Source organism: Lepus europaeus, chromosome 23 (assembly GCF_033115175.1).
Source record: "Lepus europaeus isolate LE1 chromosome 23, mLepTim1.pri, whole genome shotgun sequence".
NCBI classification, from domain to species: Eukaryota; Metazoa; Chordata; class Mammalia; order Lagomorpha; family Leporidae; genus Lepus; species Lepus europaeus.
Genome location: NC_084849.1, coordinates 6273204 through 6291584, shown reverse-complemented (window position 1 = coordinate 6291584; position 18381 = coordinate 6273204). Strand labels below are relative to the sequence as shown.

Genomic DNA, 18381 nt, shown 5'->3' with positions numbered 1-18381 from the left:
ATGGGATGCCAGCACTGCAAGCCATGGCTTAACCCGCTGTGCCACAGTGCTGTCCCCATCTTTTTGTCATTTTAAGGGATAGTCATTTATTTCTAAGCTTTATTCAGAACTGATGGTAGTAAGTCCACATCACATATTGGTTTGTCTGGGTTTAGTTCCCCTCTCTGCTCTCAGTTCCATCTTGCTGCTCACACACACCCTGGGAGGCAGCTGTGATGGTTCAAGTGAGCTGGTTCCTGCCACCTATGGGAGACCTGGATTAAGTTCCCAGCTTCTGAATTTGGCCTGGCCCAGCTCCACCTGTTGGCAGTCATTTGGGATGAGAGCTTGCTCTTGTTCTTTCTCTCAAATTAAAAAAATTTAAGTGGTTGTATGACAGTGATCGAAGAAGACTTAATGGCCTCTGAGGAAGAAGACAAGAGTTCTAAGTCTGGGATAAGAAGGACACTGCCTTTGCATTGTGTAATCTTTGGAACTATTTTGTTTAATTTTATGAGAAGAAATAGCTAAAATGCATAATGATGTCTACTTGTAAAGTATAACCTCAGTTTTTAAAAAAACTACTTATTTTTTCTTCTGACTCCTCAGTGGTAATTCTTGGATTGAATTTCTGAATAATGAAGATGATCTTAAAGATATTTTTTTACAACTAAGAGAAGGAAACCTTGTTTGTGCGCAGTATCTCTGGCTTCGACACCGGGTAATACTTTTTGTTTTTTTTTTTCTTAATGGCTTTCTAGCGCCTGTCAGACGTGACTGAATCTGTATTGAGGCCTGTCAAGCTGATTGTCAATAGAGTGTTTCCAGACTGTTTGATAAGATGTGACCTGTCCCAACATAAGTTTTCCTTTGATGATACTAAAACAGAGGAAGTACTGCAAAGATTCAATAGAACTATATTTTGTGTCATAATTGTTTAGCTCCTAATCTTAGCTAAACAGGCAACAGTTTACTCCATGACTTATTGATGGATTTTCAGTAGGACTGGTGGAAAGGATGCTCTTACTGCAGTGTGGGTGGTGGTTAAGGATTGGCCATTAACATTACTCACCTAGATTTCCTTAAAGTTAGCTGATGTTGGCACAGTCGTGTCCTGGTGTGATGCTGTTAGCGGATACATTGTATGTTAGATTTATTCTGTCATCCTCCAGTTATATTTTCCATAGAATATCATCTCTGCTGGTTCCTGTGTTTCAAAATTTATTGTTTGGCACTCACTTCCATGAGATTTCACGGAATTTGTGTCTCTCACCTCAAACCCTTTATATGAGGTGAATCACCGTTAAGTGCTCTTTATTAAATCAGAAGGATACTCCTTGCAGTAACTTCCTAATGTAAGAAGTCTTTGTCTTTTGGTAGGGCGTCAGTTTAAATGTGTTGGATAAATCTTAACTTCTCACTGTGTAATTTAGGCCAACTTTGAAGACAGGTTTGATGTGAAAATGCTTGAGAACTTGCTCAACTCGATTCCTACACCAGTCTGTCTGCAGAAGCTTTGTCCATGGCTTAAAAATGACGTGATCCCATTTGTGAGAAGGACTGTGCCTGCGGGACAGGTTAGGTCCCCTCTGTACTTCTTGATTCAGTTTTATTTTCTACATTACAGCCTTAAAGATTAAGTTGTGCTAACAACAGTTAGTTGTTTTAATTGTCTGTTTTAAAAGACAATCAGGGTTTTTTGGTTATTTCAATGATTCTCCATCTACATTTTTATTTTTAAATAATTAATCTATTTCAGAAAATTCTTGCAAAATGGTTGGAGCAAGCAGCCAGGAACCTTGAATTAACTGATAAGGTAATACCAATGTAATTAACATGAAAAAGCCATTTTACATTCTCTCAATTGCATAAAACATTGTTTTTAATCATCTATGATATTTCTTAAAGGCAAACTGGCCAGAAAATGGACTTCAACTGGCAGAGGTATTTTTCACCACAGATAAAACAGAAGAGTTGGGACTGGCATCATCTTGGCATTGGATTTCCTTGGTACGGTATAGTGAGGTTTCTCATAGTTAAATAGTTCATTTATGTCAAAGAGTTTGTCTGCTTGTACTTAGAGAAAGTATCTAGAAATATGTCCACTTCCTAAATTTTCAGATTTTTCAAATTTTTCAAATTTTTATATTCCTGTCTTTTGTGGTATATTTTTCAAATCCACAAGAAAGGAAAATTTGCTCAGTTTTACTTTTCTGACATTTCTGTTACCGCTTCACCCTGTTTTAAGTACTATCCTCCCTTGAACCATCCAGGACTTGAACAGGCACTTTAAATAGGATGCAAGTGGTCCAAGCATTGGCTCAGCACACTGTGCCACAGCACATGCCCCTCATTTTATTTTATTTTTAAGTCAAATTACAGAAATTCTGAGAGAGTGAGAGAGAAAGAGCGGTCAAGAGAGATCTTCCTTCTGCTGGTTTATTCCCCACATGGCAGTAACAGCTGTGGCTGAGTCATGCCAAAGCCAGGAACCTGGAGTTTCATCTGGGTCTCCCTTGTGGGTGCAGTGGCCCGAATACTTGGACCATCCTACACCGCTTTCTTACGTGCATTAACAGGGATCTATATTACAAGTGGAGTAGCCAGGACTCGAACCGGAACCCAATGGGATGCTGGCACTGCAGAAGGCAGCTTAACCCACTATGCCACAGCACCAGGCCCTCTACATTTCTTTTCTTTTCTTTTTTTTTTTTTTTTTTGACAGAGTGGACAGTGAGAGAGAGAGAGACAGAGAGAAAGGTCTTCCTTTTGCCGTTGGTTCACCCTCCAATGGCCGCCGCGGTTGGCGCACCGCGCTAATCCGAAGGCAGCAGCCAGGTGCTTCTCCTGGTCTCCCATGGGGTGCAGGGCCCAAGCGCTTGGGCCATCCTCCACTGCACTCCCGGGCCACAGCAGAGAGCTGGCCTGGAAGAGGGGCAACCGGGAGAGAATCCGGCGCCCCGACCGGGACTAGAACCCGGTGTGCCGGCACCGCAAGGTGGAGGATTAGCCTGTTGAGCCACGGCGCCGGCCTCTACATTTCTTAAGTTCATTTCTTCTCCCCTTCAGGTTTCTGTAAACTAGAAAACATTTATTATATTGAAAAACATATATGATTCTTTTGTTTTAGAAATAGTTTGTTGGGAGTGCTTAATTTAGGTAGTGAATTAATATAATCTGGGTAGCTTAATGACAGGGACGTGTTCTGAGAAATGCATCATTAAATGATTTCATCATGGAGACGTCAGAGTATACTTCCACAAACCTAGTGGCATGGCCTACTACACATCAAGGCTATAGGGTGTTTATATATGGTATAGTCTCTTGCTCTTAAGAGTCATGATGGACAAAATAACATGAGATTAAATCAGGCATAAGAAAATTACACTATCAAGACACCTGGTAAGCAGGAGATGTGTGCAGCAGCTGCTGGCATAAGATAGCACACTGATAGTAAAGCTTTTTTATAAGTAGGGGTATACGCTGACATAATGACGAAAGTATAGTCTAGTCCACACATAAACCAGTAACACAGTTGTCCATTATTGAGTTTTATATACTGTAGATAATGATATGTGCTGATGTGCTATAAGTTTGTTTACACACCTGTATTGCCACAAACATGTGAGTAATAAGTTGAGCTATGACCTTATGACAGCTCTGACCTCACTGGGCCATAGGGGTTTTTCAGCTCCATTATAGATTGTTCAGCTGTCACATATGTAGTCCATCATTGACCACACTGTCAATATGTGGCTTGTGATTGTGTAGGGTTCAGGTGGTCTATTGATTGATTATTGCTGTATTTTTCCATATCAGAGCTTTTTCTTATTGCTATGTAACAAGAGTTTGTCTTTCATCAGTTTCAAAAGTTCTGTTTCTAGTATATAGGTGAGGCATGAGGATTGTCTGATAACCTGAGTATATTTGGGCTTTGACAAAATACTGTACTAATATTATTTTTCTAGTAAATTAAATTTACTTCAGAGGCAGAGAGAATGACAGATTGAGAGAGTGAACTCCTATTTGTTGCTTTACTCCCCCAAAGCCCACAATAGCCAGGGCTTAGATAGGTCAAAGCTGAAAGCTGTGAATGCAATCCAGTTGGGTGGCAGAAACCCAATTATTTAGCTATTATCACTGCCTCCCAGAGTCTACATTAATTGGAAACTAGAGTCAGGACCCACAGCCTAGCACTGAACAGAGGCACTCCTGTGTGAGATGCAGGATGCAGGCGTCTTAACCATTAGGCTGAACGCCTGTCCCTCTATTTTATTTTTAAGGGAAACAAATTCTTTGAGATTTTCACCTATGTTAATTTGTACCAGGTAACTTTAGTTAAAGTTCTACAAAATTTAGGGGCCAGCGCCATGGCTCACTTGGCTAATCCTCCATCTGTGGCACCAGCATCCCATATGGGCACTGGGTTCTAGTCCCGGTGGCTCCTTTTCCAGTCCAGCTCTCTGCTTTGGCCCAGAAGGGCAGTGGAGGATGGCCCAGGTGCTTGGGCACCTGCACCCGCATGGGAGACCAGGAAGAAGCACCTGGCTCCTGTCTTTGGATTGGCACAGTGCCGGTCATAGTGGCCATTTAGGGAGTGAACCAACGAAGGAAGACCTTTCTCTCTCTCTGTCTCTCACTGTCTATAACTCTACCTGTCAAATATTTAAAAAAAAAAAAAGTTCTACAAAATTTGAAGTATCAGTTGCCTTAGAATTGCAGGTTTCCTCCTAGTGTGCGTAGCATGGTCACTTCTTTCTTTATTTGCAATAAGCCTGACTCTTTGTTTCTCACACTCTTATTTGATATCCTTAATGATTAACACTTTTTTGTTTTAGAAAGATTATCAGGACACAGACGAGGTGCATCAGCTACAGACTTTGGTCAATAACTTACGAGAGTTGATCACATTACATAGGAAATACAACTGCAAATTGGCCCTTTCTGATTTTGAGAAGGTAAAAGTTCATCAGAATTAAGTTGTTCATTGGATCCGGTTGAGGCTGGAGTTTTATTTAAGCCATTCATCTTTTCTATTGTCCAGGAAAATGCAACCACCATAGTGTTCCGAATGTTTGATAAAGTGCTGGCCCCGGAACTAATTCCGTCCATCTTAGAGAAGTTTATACGGGTTTACATGAGAGAGCATGACTTGCAAGAGGAGGAACTTCTCCTGCTGTACATAGAGGTGACTTTTTCTTTAGCTCTTGTCTTAGTCTTGGATCTCTGCCACATTTCCCTGTGTTGAATGTTTAACTCCTGGGCTGGCGCTGTGGCATAATAGGTGCTAGTCCCGGCTGCTCCACTTCTGATCCAATTCCCTGCTAATGTGCCTGGGAAAGCAGTGGAGCATGGCCCAACTGCTTGGGCCCCTGCACCCATGGGGGAGACCTGGATGAAGCTCCCGGCACTGCAGGTGGTGACTTTAACTGCTACACCACAGCTCAGACCCCAAGAATGTTTCTTTCTTTGATGTGCCTTATCAACTGACAGTTAAAATTTTGGCAGTTTTGTATTTTTTGGCAATTGTTCAACATTCATGACTGATTAGAATAAGATTTTTGTTTATTTTTACTTAAAGTTTGTTTGTTGGTATCTGTATGTGTTTACTTTTTTTTTAGTGAGTTTTTAATTTTTTAAAAAACATATGTTTGTCTCTTAGGATTTACTAAAGAGATGTAGCTCAAAGTCCACGTCACTTTTTGAAACAGCATGGGAGGCGAAAGCCATGGCAGTGATTGGGTGTTTATCTGACACAGACGTATGTATGGGGTGACCATTTGGGTTTTCCTTGGGAACACTGGAGCTTTGCTTAAAGCTTTTCTTCTGATCATAAAAGCAAACATATGTGTTAAGGAGAATTTGTGAAGTTTAAAAGGAATATAAAGGAGAAATAAAAAATCACCCATAATTCTATTTTCTTTAATTATGGGAAGTGAAGAGTAAAAGTTTTCTCATTCTCACCTCAGAAGGACCTCCACGGAAAGCTGGGTGCATCTCTTCAGTTTCTTCTGTGCTTAGACAAGCCTAGGGATATTTCTTTATGTTGTTAATAGGCCTTTATTTTGGCTTTACATTGTTATTAGGTCATCATTCTAAAATATGAATAAAATCATATTTTAAACAGAGACTGAGACAGAAAGAAAGAGATCTATCCATTGGTTCACTCCTCAAATGCCTGTGATACCCAGGAGCCAGACTCCATCTGGGCCTCCCATGTGGGCGGCAGGAACCTCAAAAATACTGAGTAAACAGGATTTGAACCAGGCATTCTGAATTAGGATGCAGGCCTCCCTAGCAGTGACTTAACCTCCTGTACCACAACGCCTGTTTTTGTGTGTGACAATTAGAAGAAATATGTGCTTTTGTGGCCAGAAGGTGACTACAATGTGGTTGATGTTGTACCTTTGCTGAATGGCAATGCCAGTAATGTACATGAAGTGTACATCTGATTTCTGGTTGTTACCCACGTGTGTTTCTCTTTGTAGCTCATATTTGACGCTGTGCTTAAGATCATGTATGCAGCCGTGGTTCCGTGGAGTGCAGCTGTGGAACAGCTGGTAAAAGAGCATCTAGAGATGGACCATCCCAAGTAAGAGTCATCCACCAGAGAATCGGTGTACACTACATACACATGTACACTACATACACATGTACACTACCTACACGTGTACACTACATACACGTGTACACTACATACACGTGTACACTACATACACGTTTTGAGATGACATTCTATTAGGCATTTGTATCATTGACTGTGTCCCATGGCCTTCCATAAAAAGGAAAATCTATATTAATATCAATACTTGCTTTCAGAGTCAAGTTACTACAGGAGAGTTACAAGCTGATGGAGATGAAAAACCTTTTACGAGGCTATGGAATAAGAGAGGTGAACCTCTTAAACAACGAAGTGATGGTGAGTACACTTCCACAGTCCCTCTTCCTCCAGGCCGTTTCTAGGACATTGTGGGAAGTTCGGGATCTTCTGTGTTGAGAGGTTAATAGAGCTGTGTTCTCCCATGCCTTTCTCTTGTTATATACAATGTAGTAGGGTGTTCAGTTGCTTATGAATGTTAAGGACAACAGATAGTAAATAAAAAAGCTAAAAGAGAAGGACAAGATGTCATGAGATTCAGGATAGAAATCATCCTGTAATTTTTCACACAATTGGGTCTTTTGCTTCATTATTTAAATTTTGTAGCTATCTACTCTTAAAAGAAATGATTTCTAGATTCTATGAGATTTCCTGACCTGGAAATGTACATGTCTCTGTTTCAGAGGGTGGTCAGATACATTCTCAAACAAGATGTTCCATCTTCTTTAGACGATGCATTAAAGGTGGCCCAAGGATATAGGTTGTCTGATGATGAAATCTACAGTCTTAGAATTATTGACCTGATTGATAGAGAACAGGTATGTATGTATGTATGTATGGTTTTTTTTTATTTTTTTATTTTTTATTTTTTGGACAGGCAGAGTGGATAGTGAGAGAGAGAGAGAGAGAGAGAGAAAGGTCTTCCTTTACCGTTGGTTCACCCTCCAATGGCCGCTGCGGCCGGCGCATCGTGCTGATCCGAAGCCAGGAGCCAGGTGCTTCTCCTGGTCTCCCATGCAGGTGCAGGGCCCGAGGACTTGGGCCATCCTCCACTGCACTCCCGGGCCATAGCAGAGAGCTGGCCTGGAAGAGGGGCAACCGGGACAGAATCCGGCGCCCCGACCGGGACTAGAACCCGGTGTGCCGGCACCGCAAGGTGGAGGATTAGCCTGTTAAGCCACGGCGCCGGCCAGAGAGAGGTCTTCCATCTGCTGGTTCTCTCCCCAGGTGGCCGCAACAGCCAGAGCTGCACCGATCCAAAGCCAGGAGCTTCTTCTGGGTCTCCCACATGGGTGCAGGGGCCCAAGGACTTGGGCCATCTTCTACTGCTTTCTTAGGACATCGCAGAGAGTTGGATCAGAAGTGGAACAGCTGATTCTCAAACTGGTGCCCATATGGGATGCCGGCGCTTCAGGCCAGGGCATTAACCCGCTGTGGCACAGTGGCGGCCCCTGTATTTATTTTCAATTTGAGAAGCACAGAGACAGACAGATCTTCCATATACTGGTTTACTCCCCAAATACCCAGAACAGCTGGGGCTGGGCCAGTCTGAAACCAGAAGTCTGGGACTCACTCTGAGTCTCCCATGTGGTGGCAGGCACCCAGGCACTCCCAGAGTGTGCATTGACAAGATGCCTGATCGGAAGCAGAGGAGCTGGGACTCGAATCAGGCTCCAGTATGGGATGCAAGCATCCTAAGCAGCATCTTAACCACTGTGCCTAATACCTGCCTCCTTTATGGTACTGTTAAGGGTCTTAAAAAAATTTTTTTTAAGAGAGTTACGGAGAGAGAGAGAGATCTTATGTCTGCTGGTTCACTCCCCACATGGCTGCAACAGCCAGGGCTGGGCCAGACTTAAGCCAGGAGTCAGGTGCTTCTTCTGGGTCTCCCATGTGGGCACAGGGGTCCAAGCACTTTCCCAGACATATTAGCAGGGAGCTGGGTCAGAAGTGGAGCAGCTGGGACTCAAACTGGCACCCATATGAGATGCCGTTGTTGCAGGTGGCAGCTTAACCTGCTGCTCTGTCACCATGTCAGCCTCAAGAGTCTTTGCTTTTTATATAGCTTTATAACAGTAGGTGTGCCTAAGACATAAGCTAATCTTTGGAACCTAGGGTTACATTTAAAATTTATTTTATTGTTTGCTTTTGTCAAAATGGAATTTTCAGATCTTAAAAATATCAAATCATAATCTTTTCCAAAATCATGCCTTTTCATCTTTAAATAGAAAAGAAAGAGGTTGAATCCAAACTGTCCTTTTGCGGGTCCCAGCTGTCTTTACTTCTTTTCCAACATTGTTTTTAGGGTGAAGACTGCCTCCTTCTGTTGAGGTCTTTGCCTCCTGCTGAAGCAGAGAAAACTGCTGAGAGAGTCATCATATGGGCTCGACTGGCATTGCAAGAAGAACCGGATCATTCCCAAGAGGTGAGATTTTCACCAAATAAAATGTGAGTTAGCCCAGTTTTTATGGATTACTCGGTAAGATTGAAAAAGACTTCCAGATAAGATCTACTTTCTCCCTGCTAGAGTACACATTGTTGTGTGATTTTACTCCACAGGAAGAAACCAAATATGGCTGCCTTGGAGCAGTTGCTGCAGACCAACAGTGAATGACCCACTGTCTGCAGATTAGAAGGATTTATTGCTATAGCTATTGTACATAATGTCTTGCAACAGTGTCTTGTTAAAAATAATCATGTTGCACACAGAACCAATGTGTTTCCAAATAATCTTAACGCATTGAAACTTAGAAATGATTTCAAGACAGCTAATTTACTGGTTTTTGTTTTTGTTTTAAAGTTTTTAATTTGAAAGGCAAAGTTACAGAGAGTGAAGGATGGACAAATATCTTCCGTCTCCTGTTTAACTCCCCAAATGATTGCAAACAGCCAGGACTAGGCCACACTGAAGCAAGGAGCCTGGAACTCCATCTAAGTCTCCCATGTGGGTGGCAGGGTGCCATCCTCTGTTGCTTTCCCAGGCACATTAGCAGAGAGCTGGATCAGAAGTGGAGTAGTTGGGACCCCAACCGGTGCTCTGATATGGGATGCTGGCCTCCCAGGCAGCCGTGTAACCCACTATGCTGCAACACTGGCCCTGGTGTACACTTCTTAACTGCTAGGCAAACATCTACTCCCAACAGTGCTGCTGCTGCTGCTGCTGCTGCAGCTTTTTTTTTTTTTTTTTTTTTTTTTATTCCTAAAGATTTATTTTATTTGTTTGAAAGGTAGAGTTACAGAGAGAGGGAGAGGCAAAGAAAGATTTTCCATCTATTTGTTTACTCCCCAAATGGCCATGATGGCCAAGGTTGGGCCAGACCAAAGTGAGTAGCTTCTTCTGGGTCTCCCACATGGATTCAGTTGTCCAAGCACTTGGGCCGTCTTCTGCTTTTCCAGTTGCATTAGCAGGGAGCTGGATCAGAAGTGGAGCAGCTGGGACTTAAACCAGTACCCACATGGGATGTGGACATCACAGGTGATGGCTTCATGCTATGCCACATGGTTGCCCCCAATAGTCTGCCTCTTTTTTTTTTTTTTTTTTTGACAGGCAGAGTTAGAGAGAGAGAGACAGAGAAAGGTCTTCCTTCCATTGATTCACCCCCAAATGGCCGCCATGGCCGGCGTGCTGCGCCAATCTGAAGCCAGGAGCCTGGTGCTTCTCCTGGTCTCCCATGCGGGTGCAGGACCCAAGCACTTGGGCCATCCTCCACTGCCTTCCCGGGCCACAGCAGAGAGCTGGCCTGGAAGAGAAGCAACCAGGTCAGAACCAGTGCCCCACCGGGACTAGAACCCAGAGTACCGGCACTGTAGGCGGAGGATTAGCCTAGTGAGCCGCAGCGCTGGCCCAGTCTGCTTCTTAACTAGCATCTTGCATTGCTCCTGTCGTGTATATTTGAGTATTTTTATGGGTTAGCCATTTAGAAAGCATGTTGCATGCTCGATGTCTTTTAAAACCTCTTTTTTCTTTCTTTTTAAAATCTTTTTTTTTTTTTTTTAGATTTTTTTTTTATTATTTTTGACAGGCAGAGTGGATAGTGAGGGAGAGAGATAGAGAGAAAGGTCTTCCTCTTTGCCGTTGGTTCACCCTCCAATGGCCGCTGCGGCCAGCGCATCGTGCTGATCCGAAGCCAGGAGCCAGGTGCTTCTCCTGGTCTCCCTTGCGGGTGCAGGGCCCAAGCACTTGGGCCATCCTCCACTGCCTTCCCGGGCCATAGCAGAGAGCTGGCCTGGAAGAGGGGCAACCGGGATAGAATCCGGCGCCCCGACCGGGACTAGAACCTAGTGTGCCGGCGCCGCAAGGCGGAGGATTAGCCTGTTAAGCCACGGCGCCGACCAAAATCTTTTTTTTTTTTAGTAAACACTGAAAGATAGTGATTATTTATTAGATTTTCTCTAGGCTATGTATTAGACTTCTGTTGCTTCTTTTTAACTTTTCCTGGGAACTTTTCCAAATATTTTCAAATAATAAATAAATTTTAAAAAAGGAGTAGGAGTTTGTCATAGTGCAGTTGAAGAGTTACTTGAAACGTTTGCATATTTTATGATATTTCTAAATTACACAGCCAAAAATCCACACCGGTGTTTTTCATATGTAGCCTAAGACTCATTTATGACCCATTTTTCAGCTACCCAACTCCTTCTCACATGGACCTCTGATTTTTTAGAGCATTTATAGGAGGTTGTGGTTCAGTGGATTAAGCCCACACTTGTAGTGTTGACATCCATGTCAGAGTGCTCGTTTGAGTCCAAGCTGCTCCTCTTCCAGTCTGGCTTTCTGCTAATGCACCTGGGAGGCAGTGGAAGATGGCCAGCTACCTTGGCCCCTGCCACTGCGCCACCGTGCCAGAGACCAGGACAGAGTTCTAGGCTCCTGGTTTCTGCCTGGCCCAATACAGCTGGTAGAGGCATTTGGAGAGTGAACCAGAAGTGAAAGATTTCCTTTCCCCCACCCCTCTCTCTGTTGTCTGCCTTTCAAATGAGTACTTTTTTTTTTTTTTTTTTTTTAATAAAAAAGGCATTTTGGGCCGGTGCCGCGGCTCACTAGGCTAATCCTCCACCTGTGGTGCCAGTACCCCGGGTTCTAGTCCCGGTCGGGGCGCCGGATTCTGTCCCAGTTGCTCCTCTTCCAGGCCAGCTCTCTGCTGTGGCCCGGGAGTGCAGTGGAGGATGGCCCAAGTGCTTGGGCCCTGCACCCGCATGGGAGACCAGGAGGAAGCACCTGGCTCCTGGCTTCGGATCAACGCAGCGCGACAGCCGTGGCGGCCATTTGGGGGGTGAACCAACTGCAAAAGGAAGACCTCTCTCTCTCACTGTCTAACTCTGCCTGTCTCTTATAAAAAAAAAAAAAAAAAAAGGGCATTTTGGCTTTTCCCCCAGCTGCATGGTTTTTATTTTCTTGTCTTTATTTGTACAAAAGTGGTTGCTTAAAGGATGTAGATTTCATTTTGCATTTTTTCTCCTTAGGACAAGGCCTGGAGAATGTCTATAGCGAAAACATCAGTGGACATTCTGAAAATGCTGTGTGACATTCAGAAAGGTAGCTTCTGTGTCTGTGCCCCTTCCTGGTTATGTTCCAGAGCTCATCCTCTTAGGAGGGGGCACAGTCCTTGTGCCTCTGATTGTCTTTACCCATTTTCCTTCATGAGAAGTCTTTCTTGTTCTATCAGTAGTAAAAGCACAGAATTGTGTAAGCCTCACCTCACCATTTGTTCATATGCTTCAGCAAGCTCTTTACTGCTAGGTGTGTTTGGTGCCTTGTGCTTACTGCATATTCTCAGTGATCCGTTGGTTGTGATGGGGCAAGAACCCATTTAAACTTCAAACTTCAAATTGTTCAGAAAGTATCTATCTTGGAGGAACAAAGCTACAGCTTATTTTAGAATAATTATCATTTCTTTTGTAACCCATAAACTTCCCTTTTCTACCACCAGAAAGAACAATTAGATTTCTCTTTTCAAATTGCAACTGTTTCTGTACTTAAATTATCTTAGGTCAGCATTTAAAAAGAGCCACAAAGATTTGATATTAGAGAACCAAATCTCATTCATATTTTGGCTCTTTAAAATTGTGGTAATACGGTACATTAGTCTGTTTTCTGTAGCCAAGACTGGGTAATTTATAAGGAATAGGGCTTATTTAAAGCTGTGGTCCTGGAGGCTGAGGAAGGCCAAGAGCATGGTGCCAGCATCTGGTGAGGGCCTTCTTCCTGTGTCACAGTCACCATGGCAGAGGGCATCCCATAGGGAGATAGAGCAAGCTTGCTCCACAGACTACTCCTTTACCCATCATTAATTCATTGGACAGAGGCCCCCTGATCCAGTCACTTCCCCAGTGTCCCACCTCCAGATAACATTAATGTATGAATTTGTGTATTAAGTTTCCAGTAAATAAAATTTGGGGTCACATTCAGAAATCCAGCCTGTGGGAATGTTACATCTGCTATAACTTAGAATTTTAATTACAGACAATCTGCAGAAGAAGGATGAATGGGAAGAAATCTTGAAGCTATTTAAAATGGCTGCTAGCTTACAGGTAAAGATGTTTTGCTACATTGCTTGTTAATGCTTTTGACTAAGAGGTCTCTCAGTATTTCTGCATTAGCCTGCAACAATTCACCTCCTGGTTTCCATTCTCTCTCAGCAGTTTTATTTTATTTAAAGATTTATTATGTAGTTATTTTAATGGCAGAGAGGGAGAGAGAAAGAGAAAGAGGTATCTTCCATTCTGTGGTTCACTTCCTGTATGGCTGAAACTGCCATGCAAGCACTTGGGCCATTTTCCAGTCACAGTGTGCCACTTCGCAGGCACATTAGCCCGAAGCTGAACCCGAGGCGCAGCAGCGGGGACTTGAACCTGCACTCTGACACAGGATGCCAGCATCTCAAGCTACAATGCCAGCTTCTCTCAACAGCTTTATTGAGATATAATTCATATCCCATATGATTCATCCTTTAAAAAGAGTGATTCAGTGATTTTTTATATTGCATTAAGTTTTTTAAGTTGTGGGGAATAAATAAAATTTTCCCCTGTAATGATTTTTCTGTGTTCAGTCCAGTGGCATTAATTATTTTTGCTACTTTTTCATCACCGCCAGCAGAAACTGTAGGTATTGGATGGTAAGTCCCCATTCCTCTCTTGTCTTATCCCGTAGTGACATTTAGTCTACTTTCTGTCTACAAATTTGCCTATCTCAACTATTTCATCTTAAGTGGAGTGTAATAAATATGCCTATGTCTAGCCAAAAAATCTGAGATCCATTGTAATAAGCAACTGCTCTCTTGGTGAGAACATCTAGGGAGTGAATTTGTATTAACTTTTCCATGTTTTTCTTAGATTTGAATACGAAAAGCATTCTTTTACAGATTTATTTATTTATTTGAAAGGCAAAGTTACAGAGATAGATCTCCCACACTAGGTTCACTCCCCAAATGGCTGCAACAGCTAGGGCTGGGCCAGGCTGACTTCAGGAGCCAGGAGCTCTTTCCAGGTCTCCCATGTGGGTGGCAGGGGCCCAGGTACTTGCACCATCTTCTGCTGTTTTCCCAAGCCCATTAGCAGGGAGCTGGATCAGAAGTAGAGCAGCTGGGACATGAACTGGCACTCATCCCAGATGTTGGCATCAGGTGACAGCTTTAACCCATGATGGCACAACACCAGCCCCAGTTAAAAGCATTTTTAAAGTGAGTTTTTAATCCAGAAAAAGTCATGGTCATTTATCGTATACCCAGTTATTGAGCATTGATTGGGCTAAGTCTGGTGTGTATCCATAATCACATTGGGCTCACAGGTAGCTCCTATCCTCATTCTGTAATCGAGGAACCAGAACCTCAGTGAGCTTGGGTAGCTTGGCCTGATCTCACATGGATCACTGTATCTGCTACTCACACCCTGGTCTGATTTAAACACCTTTACTATTCTGTTAAATGCTGTCTCACTAGCATTGTAGAGTTAAAATAAGATTACTAAAAATAAAAACTATGAGGCCGGCACCATGGCGCAGTAGGTTAATTCTCCACCTGCAGTGCCGGCATTCTGGTCCCGGCTGCTCCTCTTCCTATCCAGCTCTCTGCTGTGGCCTGAGAAAGCAATGGAATATGGCCCAAGTGCTTGGGCCCCTGCACCCGCATGTGAGACAGGAAGAAACTCCTGGCTCTTGGCTTCGGTTCATCATAGCTCTGGCCATTGCAGCCATTTGGAGAGTGAACCAATGGAAGGAAGACCTTTCTCTCTGTCTCTCTCTCTCTCACTGTCTGTAACTCTACTTCTCAAATAAATAAATAAAATCTTTAAAAAAAATAAAAACTACATGCCCTATAAAACTTAGGATATCTGTTGACTGTACATAGAAACTGCTTTCCTTTGGGAAAAGATAGATGTTGGAGGAAGGTAAACCTTTGGTGATCTCTTTAAAAAGAAGACATTTAATCTTTTTTAAAAGATATTTATTTAATTGAAAGTCAGAGTTACGGAGAGAGGGAGAGTCAGAGAAACGACTTCTATGTACTGGTCCACCACCCAAGTGGCTCCCATGTCTCAGGGTTGAGCCAGGCCGTTTGAGGGGTGAACCAGCAGATGAAAGACCTCTCTCTTCCCCTCTCCCCACCTACTCTCTCTTTGTTTTTGAACTCTGCCTTTCAAATAAATAAAATAAATATATATTTTTTAAATATTGTATTTATTTGAAAAGCAATTACAAAGAGAGGGAGAGTGAGATCTTCCATCCACTAGTTCACTCCCCAAAGGGCTAAAACGGCTAGGGCTGGGCCTGGGCCTGGCCAAAGTCAGGAGCCAGGAGCTCCATTTGGGTGTCTCATGTGGGTGCAGGGGTCCAAGCACTCGGGCCATCTTCTGCTGCCTTCCTAGGTGCATTAGCAGGGAGTTGGATCAGAAGTGGAGCAGTCAGGACTCCAATCAGAGCTCCAATGTGGGATGTGACATTGTAGCCAGTAGCTTAACCCACTTGTATAATGCTGGTCCCTGTAGCCACTTTTTTGTGTACCCTTCCAATGGGAGTCTGGTTACCCAAGTGTAGACATTTCTGTGGTTGCTAGTAAGGAGGGTACTGTGGCATAAATACATAAATAAAGTCATCAACAGCTTGTTTATAATGAATGTCACCAGTGAGCTGTCATACTGATTTTTGTAAATACGTGTTTCTGCATGATATGGGCTCCTCAGAAAGATCATTAATATCTTTTGGAGAAGAGACTCAGTTTAAAAATTATGTAACTCTTAAAGGTTTATTTATTTATTTGAAAGGCAGAGAGAAAGAGAGGTCTTCCATCAGCTGACTCACTCCCCAAATGGCTTATCGTCCAGAGCTGGGCTGATAAGAAGCTAGAAGCCAGGAGCTTCTTCCTGGTCTCCCATGTGGGTGCTGGGGCCCAAGGACTTGGGCCATCTTCTACTGCTTTTGCAGGCACATTAGCAGAGAGCTGGATCGGAAGTGAAGCAGCCAGGACTCAAACTGACGCCCATAAGGGATGCTGGTGCTGCGGGCCAGGGCTTTAATCTGCTATGCCACATTGCTAGTCCCTAAAAATTATATAACATTTAAAAAAAAAATTTAGCATTTATTCAGTGAAAGAAATATACAGGAAAGTGAGGAATTTATTTAGGGTAGAAAGAAGTCTAGAAGTATAAGCTGGGTCCATAACTGGCAGAGAGCAGGCTGGGAGCCACGTGGAGCAAAGCTTGCAGTTAGGAGCAGCCACAGGTAGTGAGTGCAGGCAGGAAAGCAGAGGCCATGGCGGCATTTTTTATAAGAATTGACTCCACCATAGATTGTGTGTAACGCAGGTATGAAAACTAATACGTAATGGCAGGAGAAAGGGAAACTATGCAATGTTAATTGGGGAAGGTAATTATGAAATTATACAATGCACCTATCAAATGCTAATAAAAGAAACTGAAAGGAAATACCAAGAAAATTACCCATGTTTATTAGATTAAGTTCTTTTCAGTGAAGTGGGGGGAAGTTTTGTGTCCAAGGGATATTGGTCATTTCTGGACAGAGATCTTCCATCTGCTCTTTCACTCCCCAAATAGCCGCTATACCAGCGCAGCCAAGTCTGGGATCCTGGAACTCCGTCTGGGTCTTCCTCATGGTGGCAGGGATGCAAATACTTGAATCAACCCTGTTGCCTCTGCAGGTGCACCTTAGGAAGAAGTTAGATTGGAAGTGGGGATAAGACTTGAACCCACACACTCCAGTATGGGATGGGGGCCAGCACCTGCTCCTGGAGATAATTTTGATTGTTGTAATTGGTGTGGGGAAGGTGCTACTGGCATCTATGAGTAGAGACCAGGGATGCTGTGAAACATCCTACATTACCCAGAACAGCCCCAAGGATTCTCCAGCCTGAGGTAGTACCATGACTGAGAAACCCTGCTGTACGAATGGCCCCAAAGCAAAGGGTCTAACTCACTCCTGCTACCTCTTGATATCTTTCTCTGGGTTTCTGTAGGATTTTTTTAAATTGGGTCAGAGATATAAATCTTAGATCTAGAGCTGGCAGCCAACCAGGAGAGCAAAGCTGAGTTCTTTAAACCTGAGGGTGGATGTGCCCAGACCTACTTGATCTCTCCATATTGTATTGTATTGTATTGTACTTCACTTCACTCTTTACTCTTTACTTCTTTACTTTTTATTTTATTTTATATTTTATTTTATTTATTTTAGTTTATTTTAGACATTGAGAGCCAAAGGGAGCAAGTTTCCATCTCCTGGTCTATTTCCTAAATACCCACAACAGCTGAGGCTGGGCCAAGCCAAAGACAGGAGGTAGACTCAGTTCAGGTTTCCCTCCTGGGTGGCAGAAGTTCAAGCAGTTGAGCTATCACCACCGCCTCCCAGGGTACACATCAACAAGAAGCTGGAATCGAGCAGGATCCATGTATTGAACCTGGCATTCCGATGTGGGAGGCAGGTGTCCTGACCACCATCTTAACCATTAGACCAGTCACTTGTCCTCCTCCCTCCTTCTGTTCAGGTCTTCTCCACAACAAAGCATTCACGGACGCAAAATATCAGTAATACTGAAATTGACAACACATGAATTAATTTCCTGTTTTCCAAACTTTATTATTATTGTTTTTTTGTTTTTTGTTTTTTTTGACAGGCAGAGTGGACAGTGAGACAGAGAGAAAGGTCTTCCTTTTGCCGTTGGTTCACCCTCCAATGGCTGCTGCGGTAGCGCGCTGCGACCGGCGCACCGCGCTGTTCCGATGGCAGGAGCCAGGTGCTTCTCCTGATCTCCCATGGGGTGCAGAGCCCAAGCACTTGGGCCATCCTCCACTGCACTCCCTGGTCACAGCAGAGAGCTGGCCTGGAAGAGGGGCAACCGGGACAGGATTGGTGCCCCGACCGGGACTAGAACCCGGTGTGCCGGCGCCGCAAGGCGGAGGATTAGCCTGTTGAGCCACGGCGCCGGCCTATTATTGGTTTTATAACTTGAAACCTTAAACCTTAAATTATTATTTTTTTAATTTTCATTTATTTGAGAGAGAATGTGCTTATCTATTTCTTCACTTTCCAGAAGCTTGCAACAGTCCCTGCTGGGGCCAAACTTGCGAGTCAGGAACTACATGCAGGTCTCCTAATGAGTATTAGGAACCCAATCACTTGTTCCATTACTGCTGCCTCCAGGTGTTTGCATTAGTAGGAAGCTGGAGTCTGGAGCCAGAACCAAAAATCCAACTGCTCTGAGAAGTGCCATCTTAACCACTAAGCCAAACACCCATCCTTATCAGATTCTCAGTTTACGAGGAGTTGTCTTGAGGGGGAGGTGAGAAAGCCAGGTTTG

General features: G+C 43.5%; 1 protein-coding gene across 3 annotated transcripts in view; it reads left to right on the top strand.

Moving 5' to 3' along the window:
* KNTC1 (kinetochore associated 1) overlaps positions 1 to 18381 on the top strand; it is a 101633-nt gene that overhangs the window by 35700 nt on the left and 47552 nt on the right. For all 3 annotated transcript variants that reach the window (XM_062181879.1, XM_062181877.1, XM_062181878.1), the window contains exons 21-33: positions 589 to 700; positions 1413 to 1556; positions 1739 to 1795; positions 1888 to 1989; positions 4818 to 4937; positions 5024 to 5167; positions 5642 to 5740; positions 6468 to 6571; positions 6799 to 6898; positions 7261 to 7395; positions 8883 to 9002; positions 12041 to 12113; positions 13041 to 13108. In XM_062181879.1, coding sequence (XP_062037863.1) covers positions 589 to 700; positions 1413 to 1556; positions 1739 to 1795; positions 1888 to 1989; positions 4818 to 4937; positions 5024 to 5167; positions 5642 to 5740; positions 6468 to 6571; positions 6799 to 6898; positions 7261 to 7395; positions 8883 to 9002; positions 12041 to 12113; positions 13041 to 13108 — 1378 coding nt within the window. The remainder of the gene's footprint in view (positions 1 to 588; positions 701 to 1412; positions 1557 to 1738; positions 1796 to 1887; positions 1990 to 4817; positions 4938 to 5023; positions 5168 to 5641; positions 5741 to 6467; positions 6572 to 6798; positions 6899 to 7260; positions 7396 to 8882; positions 9003 to 12040; positions 12114 to 13040; positions 13109 to 18381) is intronic.